This window comes from Cetorhinus maximus, chromosome 1 (assembly GCF_964194155.1).
Source record: "Cetorhinus maximus chromosome 1, sCetMax3.hap1.1, whole genome shotgun sequence".
NCBI classification, from domain to species: Eukaryota; Metazoa; Chordata; class Chondrichthyes; order Lamniformes; family Cetorhinidae; genus Cetorhinus; species Cetorhinus maximus.
The window spans coordinates 50,701,571-50,719,386 of NC_135879.1; the positions used below are offsets into that span (position 1 = coordinate 50,701,571).

At 44.5% G+C, this 17,816-nt stretch overlaps 1 protein-coding gene across 2 annotated transcripts in view; it reads right to left on the reverse strand.

Annotated features, from left to right (window-relative positions):
- Nucleotides 1-17,816, reverse strand: part of fstl5 (follistatin-like 5) — a 985,045-nt gene that overhangs the window by 96,402 nt on the left and 870,827 nt on the right. For both annotated transcript variants that reach the window (XM_078540706.1, XM_078540715.1), the window contains one exon: nucleotides 15,836-15,985. In XM_078540706.1, the coding sequence (XP_078396832.1) occupies nucleotides 15,836-15,985 (150 nt within the window). The remainder of the gene's footprint in view (nucleotides 1-15,835; nucleotides 15,986-17,816) is intronic.

Genomic DNA, 17,816 nt, shown 5'->3' on the forward strand with positions numbered 1-17,816 from the left:
CTGAAATCCATATAAACTACATCAACTGCTCTACTCTCATCTACACACCTGGTTACCTCCTCAAAAAATTCAATCAAATTTGTTAAGCATGTCCTCCCTCTGACAAAGCCATGCTGACTATCCCTGATCAAACCTTGCCTCTCCAAGTGGAGATAGATTCTCTCCTTCAGAAATTTCTCCAATAGTTTCCCTACCATTGACGTGAGACTCACTGGTCTGTAGTTCCCTGGCTTATCTCTACAACCCTTCTTAAATAGCGGAACCTCATTAGCTGTTCTCCAGTCTGGCATCTTCCCCGTGGCCAGAAAGGAATTAAAAATTTGGGTCAGAGCCCCTGCAATCTCCTCCCTTGCCTCTCTCAGCAGTTTGGGACACAAATCATCCGGACCTGGAGATTTGTCCACTTTTAAGCCTGCCAACACCTCCAATACCTTGTCACTCCCTATATCAATTTGCTCAAGAGCCTCGCAGTCTCGCTCCCCGAGTTCCACACCTTCATCCTCATTCTCTTCAGATGTGAAATATTCGTTCAACACTCTACCGATGTCCTCTGGTTCCACCCATAGATTGCTCACCTGGTCCCTAATGGGCCCTACTCTTTCCCTGGTTATCCTCTTCCCATTGATATACTTATAGAATATCTTGGGATTTTCCCTACTTTTAGCAGGTGGTTAGAAGGGCCATCTTGGTTCACCTATACAGTATCCAAGCTCCCAATGGTGTTTCAAGGTCTCCTAAACCTTATCTGTCACTCCGTTCCCCACTCCCAAGCCACCCCATGCCATCTCTATGTCCATGTATCCTCCATGCCCCCTCAGATCATCCGTGCCAGCTCTATGATCCCAATCTATCTTCCATGCTCCCTCAGATTACCCATGCCATCTCTGAGGCCTCCATGTATTCTCCATAGCCACTCACCCAATGTACAATCGTCAGATTCCATGCAATATCAATGGAAAATATTTTACATTGCTTGGGGGAAAAAATAAACCTCTGACTATCGAATAAAAGCCTCCTTATCCTTGATACAAAGAAAAATACATTCTGCCATATGAAAAAAAGCCTTGTACTACTTGTAATCCCATTATCTTGAATCAACAAGCTAAAAACTACATCAAAGGGTAAATCAGTCATTACAACCTTTTGAAACTGTCGTTCATTCTCAGACGAATGGAACACCTACTGTTCTGAAACCCATTAGCACATGAAGCTCAACCAAGCTTTGATATTGGCTGCTGATATCCAAACAATGGACTACTCTCTGGGAAGCAAAGAACAAAATGTTCTCATTTCAATTTCAAAGTAGAGTGCCTGTCAATCAATGTAAAGGAACATGTGGTTAGATTTTTTCAAGTGTCAAAACCTTTTTTTAATCAGCGAGAGTCAATTAAATCACAGTAGAAAAGATGATAGCATAGGCGACAGGATATGGGGTCAAAGGGGGAAAAAATGGAAAAAAGGCAAAGTTAATGGCTCTTTACTTAAAGGCACGTAGTATCCAGAACAAAATAAATGAATTAACAGCACAAATAGAGGTTAATGGGTATGATCTTATAGCCATTACGGAGAAATGGTTACAAGGAAATCAAAACTGGGAACTAAATATTTAGGGGTATGTGACTTTTCTAAAGAAGAGGTAGAAAGGAAAGGGTAGTGGGATAGCTTTGTTAGTGTGAGATGGAATAAGTATGAATGCAAGAAATAATCTTGGATCGGAAGATGTGGAATCCATATGGGTGGAGGTAAGAAATAATAAGGGGAAGAAGACACTGGTGGGAGTAGTCAAAAGGCCCCCTAACAGTAGCTATGCTGTAGGACAGAGAATAAATAAGGAGATAATGAGGGCATGTAAAAAAGGCAGTATATTAATCATGTAGATCTTCATGTAGATTGAGAAAATCAAATTGGCAGGGGTAGCCATGAGCAAGAATTCATAGAGTGTATTTGGGACTGTTTCCTCGAACAATATGTTGTGGATCCAACCAGGGAACAAGCTATTTTGGATCTGGTAATGTGTAATGAGTGAGGTTTAATAAATGATCTCAGAGGAAAAAAATCCCATAGGAAACAGTGGAATTTAGCATTCAGTTTGAGGGTGAGAAACTTTGGTCAGAAGCAACTGTGCTGAACTTGAATAAGCGGAATTACAAAGGAATGAGGGCAGAGTTGGCTGGAGTGGACTGGGAAAGGAGTTTAGCAGAAAAGGCGGTCGATGAACAATGGCAGCCATTTAAGAAAATAGTTCATGACTCGCAACAAAGATATATCCCAGTGAGGAAGAAGGATTGTAGGAAAGGGATAAACCAACCATGGTTAACCAAGGAAATTAAGGATAGTAACAAAGTGAAAGAAAAAACATACAATGTGGCAAAGATTAGTGGTAAGCCAGAGAATTGGGAAAGTTTTACAAACCAACAGAAGATGACCAAAAAATAATAAATAGGGAGAAAATAAACTTTGAGGGTAAACTAGCAAGTAATATAAAAACAGGCAACTTCTGTTAAATATAAGAGCTTCATTAAACATATAAAAAGGAAGAGAGAGGCCAAAGTCAATATCGGCCACTTAGAGAATGAGGCTGGGGAAATAATAATGAGGAACCAGGAAATGGCAGAGGAGTTGAATAAATATTTTGCATTAGTCTTCACAGAAGTCGACACTAATAGCATACCAAAAATACTAAATAATCATGGGACGAAAGTGGGGGGAAGAAATAAATACAAAAGCTACCACTAGAGAAAAAGTATTAGGGAAACTAATGGGGCTAAAGGCTGATAAATCACCCGGACCTGATGGGTTGCATCCTAAAATATTAAAGGAAAAAGCTGCAGAGATAGTGGATGCACTGGCAGAAATCTTCCAAGAATCCTTAGATTCTGGAAAAGTCCCAGAGGATGGAAAACTGCCAATGTAACACCCTTATTCAAAAAGGGAGGGAGACAAAACACAAGTCACTATAGGCCTGTTAGCTTAAGATCTGTCATTGGGAAAATGTTAGTCTATTACAAAAGTTGTTATAGCAGAGCATTTAGAAATGCATAATATAATCAAGCAGGATCAGCATGGCTTCATGAAGGGGAAATCATGCATGACAAACTTATTAAAATTCTTTGAGGAGGTAACAAGCAGGATAGATAAAGGGGAACCAGTAGATGTAATATATTTGGATTTCCAAAAGGCGTTCGATAAGGTACCACACATAAGGCTACTTGACAAAAGCCCATGGCATTGGGGGTAGTATATGAGCATGGATAGAGGGCTGGCTAACTTATAGAAGACAGAGAGTGGGATACAGAGGGGCATTTTCAGGATGGCTACCTGTAACTAGTGGAGTGCCACAGGGGTCAGTGCTGGGGCCACAATTATTTACAATATACATTAATGACTTGGGTGAGGGAAATGAATGTACTATTGCCAAGTTTGCAGATGATACAAAATAGGTGGGCAGGCAAGTGGTGAGGATGACACAAAGAGACTACAGAGGGATATAGACAGGTTAAGTGAGTGGGAAAAACTTGGCAGATGGTATATAATGTGGGAAAATGTGAGGTTATGCACTTTGGCAGGAAAACAGAGGAGCCGAATATTACTTAAATGGAGAAAGACTGAAGAAAGCTGCAGCACAGAGGGATTTGGGGGTCCTCGTGCATGAATCCCAAAAAGCTAGCATACAAGTTCAGCAAGTAATAGAGAGGGCAAATGGAATGTTGGCCTTTATTTCAAAGGGAATGAAGTATAAAAATAGGGAAGTCTTGATAAAACTATACAAGGCACTAGGTTGATCCCGGCGATGGAGGGATTTTCTTATGAGGAGAGGTTGAGTAGTTTGGGCCTGTACTCATTGGAGTTTAGAAGAATGACAGGTGACCTTATTGAAACATATAAGATTCTTAGGGGGCTTGACAGGGTAGATGCTGAGAGGTTGTTTCCCCTTGTAGGAGAGTCTAGGACCAGAGGGCACAATCTCAGACTAAGGGTCGGCCCATTTAAAACAGAAATGAGGAGGAATTTCTTCTCTCAGAAGGTAGTGAATCTGCGGAATTCTTTACTGCAGAGGGCTGTTGAGGCTGGATCGTTAAGTATATTTAAGGCTGAGATAGACAGATTTTTAATCAGTAAGGGAATCAAGGGGTTTGGGATAAATGCAGGAAAGTGGAGTTGAGGATTATCAGATCAGCCATGATCTCATTGAATGGCAGAGCAGACTCATTGGGCTGAATGGCCTACTTCTGCTCCTACGTCTTATGGTCTTGTGATATTTTGAAAGATTTTTCACTGCATTATGGTGTTTTAGCCATTGGAAAAACACCATAATGCACTTGAACAAATACATATGGCTCATCAACTTACAACTTATTTAAAGGATAGATTCCTATGATGCATTAAAAACACATCCAAAATACAAAACAGCACTTAGTACTGACATTTGAAGGTGTGAAAACTCTTCACACTTACCATTCAGAATGTTCCAGGCCCCCCTGCAGGCTTTCCATTTCCTTCAAAATCTCTTAATGCCTTTAAGGGGATTCCAAAGTTTTGCACCATCAGACAAAAATGGCGTTGGGAAGGAAATCTGATTTTTGGCCCCATTTAAAATGGGGAACCCAACATCAGCAGAAGCGGGTATGTATTTTGCACACTGGGCATTCCTGACCACAAAAAGGCCAGAGGATCAGGAATGCAGAGGAAAACTGGATTTCCTCAAAAAAAAAGCTAAGGTCGGAATCTTGTGCTCTCACTAGTGGTGAGTTTGGAAGTGGGATGGGCATGTAATTAGGCGGGATGGTGATGTACCAGAGCCCCATTGCCTTCTCGCTTCTGCTAGAGTTAAGTTTTGGGCAGGAAGGACCATGGTTGACCTCCCTGTTCCGCCATCAATTGAGGCCCCTAAGTGGCCAATTACTGATCACTTAAGGGTTTCATCCCAGAGGCGGTCAGGCCTGTCACCATGCAGGATGCATGGAACCTAAAACCGTGGGGCCAGATTGTCACCTCTGACCCTTCAATCAAAGGTACTGAGTGCCTCATCAAGGCACTGGACATTGGGAATGGTGGGGGGAGGTGACCTGCTGAGAGCCACCCCCATGACTTTGCTGCTGGCTGCCCTGCACCTCTCTCCCCATGTCATCCCATTCCACGAATCCCACACCCCCCCACATTAGTTTTACCTGTGGCCTGGGCCTCTCTGCAATCCTGGGACTCTGATGCCTGTCTTTCCAGTAGCAGCCATAGCCTCCCCAGTGGTGATGCCAAGCACAAAAGCTGCTGGCCTGTTTGGCGGGCAGCTCTCAGTAGGTGAGGTTTCCGCCCCTAGGGTCATGGATTCCAGGCGAAAGCCTGCCATTTGCCTCACTACTGCCTTATGCCGTGTGGTTCACCAGCCTGCAGGAAAAACCCCTGATGCCTCCAAAAAATTCCACCCTACCCATGGCCATCCGCACACCGAAACACAGCTCCAGAACCAGATGAAAATTCCGCCCAATGACTTTGGTCTTGCCTATGTTTAATTGGAACAAAATCACAGTTCATCACAACTGGCTGTTTCGCAAGCAAAGTGACAAGACAGGGGGAATGGATCGATCACGAAAGGTGGTGGAAAGATAGAGTTGATTGTTATCACAGTACATGTATGATGTCATCAAGGACTAGCATGTAGGTGAGAAAAAGGAGGGAGCCAAGGAGAGCACTCGGGTATCTCCAAATGCGACAGAGTGGGGCTCCTCAGTCAGACCAGGTGATGCTTAACACAGAGTTGGCCACCATCACCTTAAGAATTGGAAGACTGCCAGTAAGAGTACAAAGCTGGTGTTAAGAAGAACTTGTTTGAGACAGCGATATCAAGTATATTTTGGACAAGTGATGCGAACCAGAGGGGAGCGTTTGGAAAAGGGGTAATGCAAGGACATACACCTGGGAAACATGCACAAGGAAGACTCAAAATGGCAAAGCTGGATATTATCTGAACGTGGACTGGCCTTTCTATTGCACAAGCAGTGAGGGCAGCGGAGAATAGGAATCAGTGAAGAAAGATTGTTCTTAGTGCAGCCAATCTTCAGAACGAGGACAGATGAAAGGTAGACAGACCACACTATGCATCAGTCCTGTCTTCAGTAGGCTATGCACAGTTTCCATTAATGCAATGACCAGTTGTCACTAAAGTTGTAAATGTGAAAGTGAACGTAAAAAATAAGCAATCTCAAACTAGATAGGACTGCAGGTGACTATGGAATTCATCCAAATGTGGCCCAATAGGTAGAAGCTGTGCTAAGTAAACTACTGATATTTAAATGAAACAGCTCCTTAGGGTGAGAATGGAGGCTAATCTACCAATGTTCAAAAAGAGCAGTGAATCAGAACTGGGAAATTATAGGTCCATTAGCTTGACTTTGGTTACAGGCAATTTGCTATGAGGGATCATTAAAGATACTCTGTATGACCACCTGGACAGAAGAGTTATTAAAAACTTTCAACGTGGTTTCAGTTAAATTTTCTGTGAAGGTTACTAGGTCAGTGGATAATGGTAACCCAGTTTTACTAAGTTCCACATGACAGGCTAATTATAAGCTATGTCATCCTGTGGGATGTGACGGCAGATGAGTGGATCTTTAGTTGCATTCTCATAGTTGGAGGGTTGTAATTATAGTCCCAAAGGCTCGGATTTTCCGGCCTTGTTGAGGGGGCACCCCCCAACCATGGGGGCTGCAGCGGCCCAGTCAAAAGTCCATTGACTTTCAGTGGGCAGGACCAGACAATCCAGACGGCGGACGGGGCTGGAAAATCCTGCCATAGAACTATATGGGCAGAATTTTCTGCCTGTCGGGCAGGCGGGCCCGACCCAATCTCCGGCGGGCAGGGAGCCGATCCCCGCTGGAGAAGCAGGCCCCGCCGCCATTTTATGTGGGTGGGCCAATTAAGGCGCGCCCAGCGTGATGTCCGGTGGGAAGCGCTGTGCACTTCCTGTGTGGGTGGGGGGGGGATTCCCCAAAAGCAAGAGTGCTGCCCCAGGGAGATCGTTGACACTTTTAAAAATATTAAAAATAGAAAAAAAAATTCCTTAACATGTCCCCCTCATGAGTTGCGACATGTTCATATTTTACATTAAAAGTTTATTAAACATTTTTAAACCCTAAACGAAACCTCATCCCACCGGTGGATAAGGTTTCATGTTTTTTCTATTGCCCACTGGGGCTCCTGGCCGGCCCGCCAATTTTAAGGTTGGACGGGCAGGTCCTTTAATTGTATAATTGATCCTATCAATGGCCTCAATTGGCCATTGACAGGTCGGCGGGCCCGCAGCAAAATCAGCTGCGGGCCTGCCTTCCTGAAAATTTAAATAGGCCGGGATGACGTCGGGGGTTCCCCCTGACGTCACCCCGTGTCATTTTATGCATCGGCGAGCGGGCCCCGCCCCCTGCTCGCCGACGGCAAAATTCTGCCCTCTTGCTCAGAAAGAGGCCATTTGATCCAGTATTGCTGTGCTGATTCTTTGAAAGAGCAATGCAATGAGCCCCATTCTTGTTCCCTTTCACCATAGCCCTCAAATCTTTTCTACTCAAGTATACGTTAAATTCCTCATTGAAGGTTACTGCTGAACCTTGCACCACCACCTTCAGACAGTGCATTCCAGACCACAACACATGCATTGTAAAAGAAAATTCTCATCCCTCCTGGTGATGGGCTTGGGTGGAGACTGGTAATGAGTGGAATCCTACAGGGTATGGTGTTAGGAACTTTGCCCTCCACTGTCTATATTAATGATTTGAAGGTGCTACCTTAATTTTCAGCAAGTTTGCAAATGACACAATTTGTACTGGTTTTAGAACTGTGGTGCACTAAAATCAGACTGCTGGCAGACGTAGAAGTGTAGAAAGATGTAAATGAATTTACCTGGGTGTGGCAGATGTCATTCAATTTAGATAATGTGGGTAGGGCTGATGCCAACCACGACTATACCATGTAGGACTCCAAACTAAAGTCTACTAGCCCAGAAAGAGGCTTTGATGTTATAAAGCATGTATCTTTAAAAGTTTACAATCAGTAACACAATGCTATAGCAAAGGCTAACAGCATATTGGAATGTTCCACTACAATGGCCTAACAGAAAACAAAAGACACCATATTGTCCTTGTACAAGACCTTAATTAAGCATTATTTGGAATATGTGTCCAGTTTTTGGTCCCGTCACATGGTGAACTTTAGAAGCAATGGAACAAGTTCAAACAAGGATTACGCAAATGATCAAATGGGCTTAAAAGCCCTTAGTTATCATAATGGGCATAGAGAACTAGGTTTTTCATCTCTAGACAGCATAGACTTTGGGGCAATTTGATTGTAGTATTTAAAGTAATGAAGGGAGTCAACTGTGTCTGTATTTGACTTAGGTTAAGGAGGAGCAGGACACATGTGTATAAGTTATAATAACATAGAACCAGGTTTGAGGTCACACACCATCCTGGCTTCGTTAAATATCATAACTTCTTCATCAATGATCGGTAAAAGTCCTTGAATACTTATCTCATATCTTAGATCCTCTACCCTCTCAAGCTTAACTAGGGATGAGCAATTATTGTTTGCCTTGCTAGGAATGCCCAGATCCTGAATATGAATTAGAAGAAACTTTCCCAACAACTTTTGGGCGAACAACTTTTCCTGATGAGCTTGCTTGTTCTGACTGACCCTGAGCAAGTTCTCCATAGGTCAAGCTCCTTTCCAAGACATAACTAGACTGTCTGACAACGAACAGTAATTTTTCTCCCCTTTTTGTTTCTTCTGATCACATTCCAACATCTTTTCTTACCAAGTCACCAGTAAGCCTGCCAAACAAACTGGTTAATTCCTTCCCAAAAAGTATATTCTCCCCAGATGCCTAAATTGGATTCCAATGAATTGGTTGTGGCAATGAGAAAGGGCAGAAACTTCTGGTCCTGCCAACAGCAGAAATCGTGGCAGGCAGGGGCACTTCATTTGGTGGGATGCAAAAAATCTGTTTCCAAGTGGTGGGAACCTGTTGGAATTTTGTTCTTCTGACTTCCAAGGTGGGTTCAATATGGGCCGAGCTTCCCGAAAAACAATGTTGGGAATCCCACTTAGATGTACTAGCATCTCATGAATGCTCTTTAAAAGGCCACCTCGCTGGAATTAAGTTCACCCTCAAAATTAAGTTTCCTGTCAGCAGCTAATTATAACGTTCAGTTTTACGACTGTATATAATGGTGCACGCCTGGCGAGCTTCACTTCATCCACGATTTTGAGGTCAGTAGACGTTCCTTTCACCTTCTTGTTGACCATTTGCAGTCTCCTTCACATCGCATGCTGGTAGCAAAAGCTGCGCCAAGACTGGGTATTAGCAGGGCTAACGGGGAAGGACTGGAGGTAGGATAAGGCGGGTGAAGAACCAGAGGGGTAGGGTGAGATGGAGGCAGGACTAAGAGGGGAAAAGATCTGTGGGGAAAAGTGAGGTGGAGGTAGGACCAGCGGGGAAGGGTGGAAAATGGTCTGGGACATATTGAAAAGACTGTCTGAGGAACGAAGCCAGACTGTCTGGGGCATGTTGAACAGACTCTCCGGGGCATGTTTAGGTGACTGTCCAGAGAGTGAAGCCAGACTGTCTGGGGCATGCTGAAGAGACTGTCCAGGGAATGAAGCCAGACTGTATGGGGCATGTTTAAGAGACTGTCTGGAAAATGAAGCCAGGCTGTAAGGGGCATGTTGAAGTGTCTGTCTGGGGAATGAAGCCAGACTGTAAGGGGCATGTTTAAGAGACTGTCCAGGGAATGAAGCCAGGCTGGAAGGGGCTTGTTGAAGAGTCTGTCCAGGGAATAAAGCCAGACTGTAAGGGGCATGTTTAAGAGACTGTCCAGGGAATGAAGCCAGACTGTAAGGGGTTTGTTGAAGAGTCTGTCCAGGGAATGAAGCCAGACTGTAAGGGGCATGTTTAAGAGACTGTCCAGGGAATGAAGCCAGACTGTAAGGGGCTTGTTTGTCCAGGGAATGAAGCCAGACTGTAAGGGGCATGTTTAAGAGACTGTCCAGGGATGAAGCCAGGCTGGAAGGGGCTTGTTGAAGAGTCTGTCCAGGGAATGAAGCCAGCCTGTAAGGGGCAAGTTTAAGAGACTGTCCAGGGAATGAAACCAGACTGTAAGGGGCATGTTTAAGAGGCTATCCAGGGAATGAAGCCAGACTGTAAGGGGCATGTTTAAGAGACTGTCCGGGGAATGAAGCCAGACTGTATGGGGCTTGTTTAAGAGACTGTCCAGGGAATGAAGCCAGACTGTACAGGGCACGTTTAAGAGACTGTCCAGATATTAGGAGGAGTAAACTGCTGACACCTTACAATTGGTTAGTTTTCTCACCTTTGTTGGTAGGAAGGTCCCAGCACCTTTTTGCTCAAACACATTATGTCTCTCCAAAGTTCTAAAGTTCCATGTTTTCTGAGAACGTAATTAAATATCAATACTCACCTTAATGTTGGTTTGATGATTTGAATGTGCTAAACAACGGTGAAATGGGTAGTTCTGGCAAAAAACGGCCGCTGTAGAGCACTCCCATTTCCCATGACCTCAGTCAAGTTTAACTAGAATAGTGATTTCACCCTTGCCCTCACCAAAGCAGCTTATCAGCGGGTGGACATTATATTTTGCTAGGGATGTACTCCTGCCACCCTGACTCCTACTCCCAAAGGGGAGCTGACGAGACAGATCATTGTTTCAGGCCCAACCAGATGTATAGGTCACCAGGGAGTATCAGCACAAGACCACCACATGTCCCTTTGACATCGCTCCTGCGCCCTGATCGCCACTTGCACATCATAAGCCCAGAACCCTTGACATCTTTATCATGCTGTGAAGTTTTGAGGTTTCTTTGTATTATCCTCGCTAAGCGTGCCTCACCTGGACAATGGGTTGCTGAGGTGCACCTGCTCGGGACGCGCCAGTCATCGAAACCCTTAAAAGTCTCTTTCCCAGATGGCCTTAGCATTAGTGCGAGACCGTGAGCCATCATTTCGGACACACCAGCCAAGGTGGAAATGCTTCATGCATGGACCTTGCAGAGGCCTGAGAGAGCTGGCTATCACAGTCCTCGAGATGGTCCCATTCTACGCTATCTCTTAATTCACTTAGAGCCCTATCATGTAATGAGTTCCAAATCAATCTGAGTGCTCACCCTTTACACAAGGTTTGCTGACACCTTTGATAAGGTGTCTAGCAGGACAAACAACTCTCCATGTGAGAGTTGGCTTCAGTCAGATGCATGCACACTTCTTAAATCCTATGCTCAAATCCCCCTTGCAGTCAAGGCTGATGTGCCCGTTGCAGCTTTACTTGCCTTATTCAGCTGCACGGTCGCTGAAATCAACAAATCACCAAGGAAGGATATGCCCAACTGAATGTGCCCACCACATCTTCCTCCAGACAGTTAGGGTAGCTTTTGGATTTTGATTGTTATGAAGGCAGTGTCCAACTATAATCTCTCACCTCTGAAATTGCATTTACAATGAACCTTGACACACACATAACTGATTTAACTCCCCACAATTAATTGTGCCATCCACAAACTGACATCCCACATAAGAGACTGGCGTGTAAAATTAAAGCGCATGGGATTGGGGGTAGCGTATTGAGATGAATAGAAAACTGGTTGGCAGACAGGAAACAGAGTAGGAATAAACGGGTCTTTTTCTGAATGGCAGGCAGTGACTAGTGGGGTACCGCAGGGATCGGTGCTGGGACCCCAGCTATTCACAATATATATTAATGATTTAGATGAGGGAATTAAATGTAATATCTCCAAATTTGCAGATGACACAAAGCTGGGTGGGAGGGTGAGCTGTGAGGAGGATGCAGAGATGCTTCAGTGTGATTTGGACAAGCTGAGTGAGTGGGCAAATGCATGGCAGATGCAGTATAATGTGGATAAATGTGAGGTTATCCATTTTGGTAGCAAAAACAGGAAGGCAGATTATAATCTGAATGGCTATAAATTGAGAGAGAGGAATGTCCTTGTACACCAGTCGTTGAAGGTAAACATGCAGGTGGTAAAGAAGGCAAATGGTATGTTGGCCTTCATAGCCAGAGGATTCGAGTACAGGAACAGGGATGTCTTGCTGCAATTGTACAGGACCTTGGTGAGACCACACCTAGAATATTGTGTGCAGTTTTGGTCTCCTTATCTGAGGAAGGATGTACTTGCTATACAGGGAGTGCAGCGAAGGTTTACCCGACTGATTCCTGGGGTGGTGGGACTGACATATGAAGAGAGATTGAGTTGATTAGGATTATATTCGCTGGAGTTCAGAAGAATGAGGGGGGGTGGAATCTCATAGAAACCTATAAAATTCTAACAGGACTAGGCAGGGTAGACGCAGGAAGGATGTTCCAGATGGTGGGGGAAGTCCAGAACCAGGGGTCACAGTCTGAGGATATGGGGTAGACCATTTAGGACTGAGATGAGGAGAAATTTCTTCACCCAGAGAGTGGTGAGCCTGTGGAATTCGTTACCACAGAAAGTAGTTGAGACCAAAACATTGTATATTTTCAAGAAGGAGTTAGATATAGCTCTTGGGGCGAAAGGGATCAAAGGGTATGGGGAGAAAGCGGGAGCAGGCTGTTCAGTTGGATGATCAGCCATGACCATATTGAATGGCAGAGCAGGCTCGAAGGGCCAAATGGCCTACTCCTGCTCCTAGTTTCTACATCAGTGCAACAGCAGCAGGAGATGCTATGAGCTTGATGAACACATTTCCTGAGGCCACAGCATTGAGGAGTAGCCAGACAGTACACTGACAACTGATGACCAGTGCTTAACTTTGCACATGTGGTATTATAGACTCTGGTGATAATGTGAGAGAACGGAAACAATAGAAGTGCCTGATCGGATTCTCATGCGGGGGCAACATTGTGGAGCCTTAACTGACTGCAGGGCATTGAAGCAACTATTAGCAAGATAGAATCCATGAGACTTGCAAATGGTTAAATTCAAAATATATTTACAAATGTGCAGACAATATACAATCAGTGTACACCCATGTCACCTGTTGTGCCTTCAATACTTCTTAATCTTTTGTTGCCTACTCCTACGTCGAGATGCAGTCCCAACATCCACGGCTGAGGCAGAGACAGCTTGCTGACCGCTTTGCCCTGTTGTCTGAGGCGACTTTGGTGGGCATCCTCTGGTGGCCCGAGGCCTAGGCCCTGGCTTGCTAAGGGTTTTCCGCTCAGGTGCAAGACACCCTCCTTGGCCTGACCTGCTGAAGATGATGGGGTCACTGGCAGAGGGATGTGGAGCAGCAGGGCACCCCTGAAACGTCCTGGGATGAAGCCCCATGGGTGTCTGTCTGGCACTTCTCCTCCCCAGGGCACCTTCCTGGTTTGAGGAGAAGGACCATCTGGAGGAAGGTCAAGGTGCCCCGTCCCCTTCCTGCCTAGCCACTGCTGCACTGCACTCATGGTTAGAGCAATAGAGTGCAGGTCCAAGCACACATCTGGCAGAAACTGTGCATTCTGCTGGGCCTGAGTCTCCAAGGCGGGTGCCACCATTTCCATGGAGACAGCCAAGCGCTCGCATGCCAGAGCCATGCCAGCAGACAGAATGTGAATTGACTACTCCAACCTTTGGTCCAGTCTGGAAACTCTGCCTGATGTTCCCTGCCTGTCTTTGCATATCCGAGAGGTATCTTAGGGCTGAGTCTAGAGGCTCATCATCTGATTCTGACTCAGCAGGGGCCTGTTCTCTCGCAGTCCTCCGAGTGTCAGAGACCTCGGGTGTCATGCCTCCACCAACTGTTGGCCCGTGTCTCTGAAGTGCTCAACAGATTGTGACCTTGAACCTACTCTAGAACTAGGACCCACTGGGGTGCATGTAACTGCAGTGGTGAAGGGTGCAGGTGCACGCTGTGAAGGTGCTTCCTCCGAGGATACTGAGGCATCTTCCACAGAAGTGGGCTTAGGACTGGGGCTGCAGCATGCCCCTCTGGATGGCCTTCCCCATTTCTTGTTGATACCTGGAATAGAGAAAAGAGAGAATTAGTAACCAAGCAGGCTCATATATTAAAGATCAGTCATAGTATATGTGCATATTGGAACTGAAGCCTGGATGAATCCTCACTTGGTTCCTGGGGGAGTCTGATCTCAGCTTCCACACCATTCCCAATCCAGGTGCCCTTTATATATGGTGCCTGGTCCTTTGACCCCATGAGATCATGATTCTCACCGGCAATCCCAGGGCCTGCTTATCATAGGTGCTGAGCAGATGAATTTCTGCCATACCCCTCCGGTCTTGGCTCGCTCATGTTTGTTATGGGCTATCTTGTCCTGCAGAAAGACAAAAGGATTGATTGTGAGACTATTGGGTGAATGAGCAGCTCTGAAGCATATACGCCTATTGTTGCAGTTGGGCCCTCCCTAGTAAGTGATTAAGAGGCCATTTGTCCTGCAACTGACATGAGATTGAGAGCTTAAAGTGACAGGCACACATTCAATGTTGACATCCCATCTGCTGGTTGTGTGTGACGTCACTGTGCACTAACCATCAGACTGCTTGATCTCCTTATGAGAGTGTGAGTTTGCAGTGAGTAGACAGTGCACTTATCTTGGACGAGCGCTGCAGATTATTCATTCTTTGCCTGCACTGCAAGCCAGTTCTTGCCTGGGCCCATGGGCACTAACCATGCCGGCAACCTCCATCCAGGCCACTGTGGTCAGATGGGAGAACCTCCTGTTCCTATCCCATGGAAACAGCACCTCCTCCCTTTCTTGGACAGCCTGGCGGACAGCCTCCAGGGAGGAATCATTGATCCATGGGGCCACAGGTTGCTCTTTTCTCTTACACATTTCTGTCCAGAGCTCCTGGCCTGCAGTGGCTGTTCGTGTGCCATTTAAATATGGCGCCCAGACCTTCGAACTTGCTGCCTGCCCTGCCATGAGATTTGCTGTGCTCTGCATGGATGCATAAATAATGAGCTGAACAGCACAAGATCGTGCGTGTTCAGTTGTCCCGCTGCCCAACAGGAATCACTCCCACTTTCCTGTCCGCCACCAACCTTAGACTTAAGAGCGGAAGATTCTGCCAAAAGGGTCTGGAAGTTCAATGGGATATCTAAAATAAATTCCATTGTCTAAAGCACTCTGGATCCTAATCTATATTTCCTGCTTCTGCGCATCTAACACATTTGGAGATAAATCTAAATATCTAACTGAATAATAGAATTTTTAGCATAAATTATATCAAGGTCCTCCCACTGCAACACTTTCAGAAACCCTGAAAGGTGACTGCCTTTTTAATAAAGTTAGTAACCTATTTAAAATAAATGGGTTAACAACTTTGTTAGAAAAGCAAAGAAATTTAAACCAAATAAAAGTATATATGGGGGGAATTTCAAGCCTCCTGATTACATTAGCACTCAATATTTAAACAAAATATTCCTCAAAGGGAGTAAAGAAAACAGAAAGTAAAATAAAGCTTATAAAAACAGTTGACTTTTTTAAGCAATGCAGCTGTGAACAGAGTATTGCATAAACACAAATCAATTATGCAATTAACATGAGAAATTAAGCACCCCAGTGTTTTTCTTCAAACATTTTACGTGCATAAGAAAATTCATGCACTATATTTGGTAAGCTCAAAAAAACATTTTTACATGACATTCCAAGGTGTTAGTCAACAATGCATTTTATAAGGTTTTTAAACAGTGTTAAAATCACAAGAAAACATAATCAATTAATTCAACTAATTTTCATGCAAACTCATGTACTGTGTAGGTGACATTGTAAACTATGCTTATGTTTTATCATCATGGTGTATTTAACCGACTGAACAATGTAAAAGAAGGAATAAAGACCTGAACTGCTTTCTGAGACTGAATATCAACAATCAGCACTCTGTTCAGCTTTGGCTGCGTCACGTAGATATACTTGTCTTTGATGTTCACAGCAGTAGCCCAAATGCACCGCTGGACTGCTTCACCTTCAGCTTTGGGGCAGACTTCATCCTAAGAAACAATGTGGGGGGGAAAAAGATCTTCAGTAACCAACTCAAACTAATAATAGTCGGCTGAAATTAGGATCAGATTCGACATGACTACAGGAAAATCAAGGTAAACGTATCACATGATAAAATTTAGAAAGTGCTTGGGCAGCTGAAAAATAGCAGCAGGTACTTTTTTTAATTCCCTTTCAAAGATGCAGATTTCATGATTGTAAATGTATATCATCCTTATTGCATGTTAAACTGACAAACTGGGCAGAACTTAATGTAGGCGGGGTCTTGATGTCGACTGGAGAGATGATGAGTTGCCTCTTTTCAGGGAAGCCCCGCTGATTAGATACCAATCAGGCACTCAACTGGGCAGCACGAGCCTTTCATGGGATTAAGGATCCCTGAAGTGTTATCTCCTCCTTTCGAGAGCTGCCAGTGCTCCATTGTGCGGCAGCATCACTGGGGAGGTAGTGGCTGCTGCTGGTACTACACCTACCTGAGGCCCAAGAACACTGAGGTGAGTGTGTGGGGGGCATCATAGGGTGGGGATTGCAGGGAGGGGTATGGCAGCAAGGGTCCCTCAATCAGGCAGTGAATGCATCACCTATAATACCAAAGGCTTTTAGAAATCTGCCACTAAGAATTCTGATGTTGTTTTGAGTCAAGTTTTTTGGGTGATTTATTTTACAACTGGATAGACTAAATTGAAACATTATTTTAACATTTGTTGCCATTTGAATTTGATGTATTAAGTTGACAATTACAAGTTTACATCCTTACTGTACATTTACATTTTTGGTTGAGTTGGATGAAGAGGGGTGGAAGGGCGAGGCCTGTGAGGAACTTAGACACTGGCAGAGATCAGGGCTGGGGTTTTCTGGTCCCACCGTAAGTCAATGGACTTCTGGCTGGGGCACTGCCTTGCCTGTGGCGGGTCCCGCCCACAACAAGGCCGGAAAATCCAGGCCCAGGTGGGCAGGTGGCCTGTTTCTGTGCTGTAAATTCAATGCAGAGTCCTGCATATGTTATTTTTATATTCCGCTAAAAAAAAAAGGCCCTAAAGACAGGAATTCATTTTTCAACCACATTGTTGTCGTTTGAAATTGCCCCGCTGGGATGTGACTGCAATGGTTATAAAAACAATTATATGGCAAGACTGTTGAGTCATTAATATTTTCAATGTTCTCGTGGCAGAAGAAGCACTATTACTTTAAACACAAAATACAAATAATTGCTTCAAATTGAAGCATCCTGCAAAACAGCTAATTGACTAAAAGGAAAAATATATTGGCTAATGTACCATTTGTTTAGTCAACCCATTAGAAAAGGTCAGTGTAATTTTCTTTATCTCACTCAGTTAGTACATTAGCATCATAAAACGAGCAAAAATAATCTTAAAAAGTCCAGGCATTGATTTGAGTTTGTTTATTCGCTGCATCATTATTATCAGAGAGCAGTGGGGGCATTGAATAATTTAGTAATGAAAATAAAAAAACTCAATTCATTTTTGATTAAAGGAGGCCACCAAATTATGAGCGAAGGTTGTGTTGGGTGGGCAGGTGGAGGGTTGGGTGGGGGTGAAATACACTTAAATTTAAAATACTCTTGATATATTTTTGAAGTACTTTTAAATGCATTAAAATACATTTTGAAGCCTTCCCGATATAGCATATCCATCCCGTATATTTGGGAACAGACAGGAATGGAGGTGGGCCTTTTAACCTGCCCTCTCCAGAAAAGGCCCACTTCACTCCTGCCTCAAGTGTGCCTAATTGGGTGGCAGACCCACCCCCAAGGGAACCGCAAAAACACACTCAGCCAGGGATGGAAGTGGGAACACTACT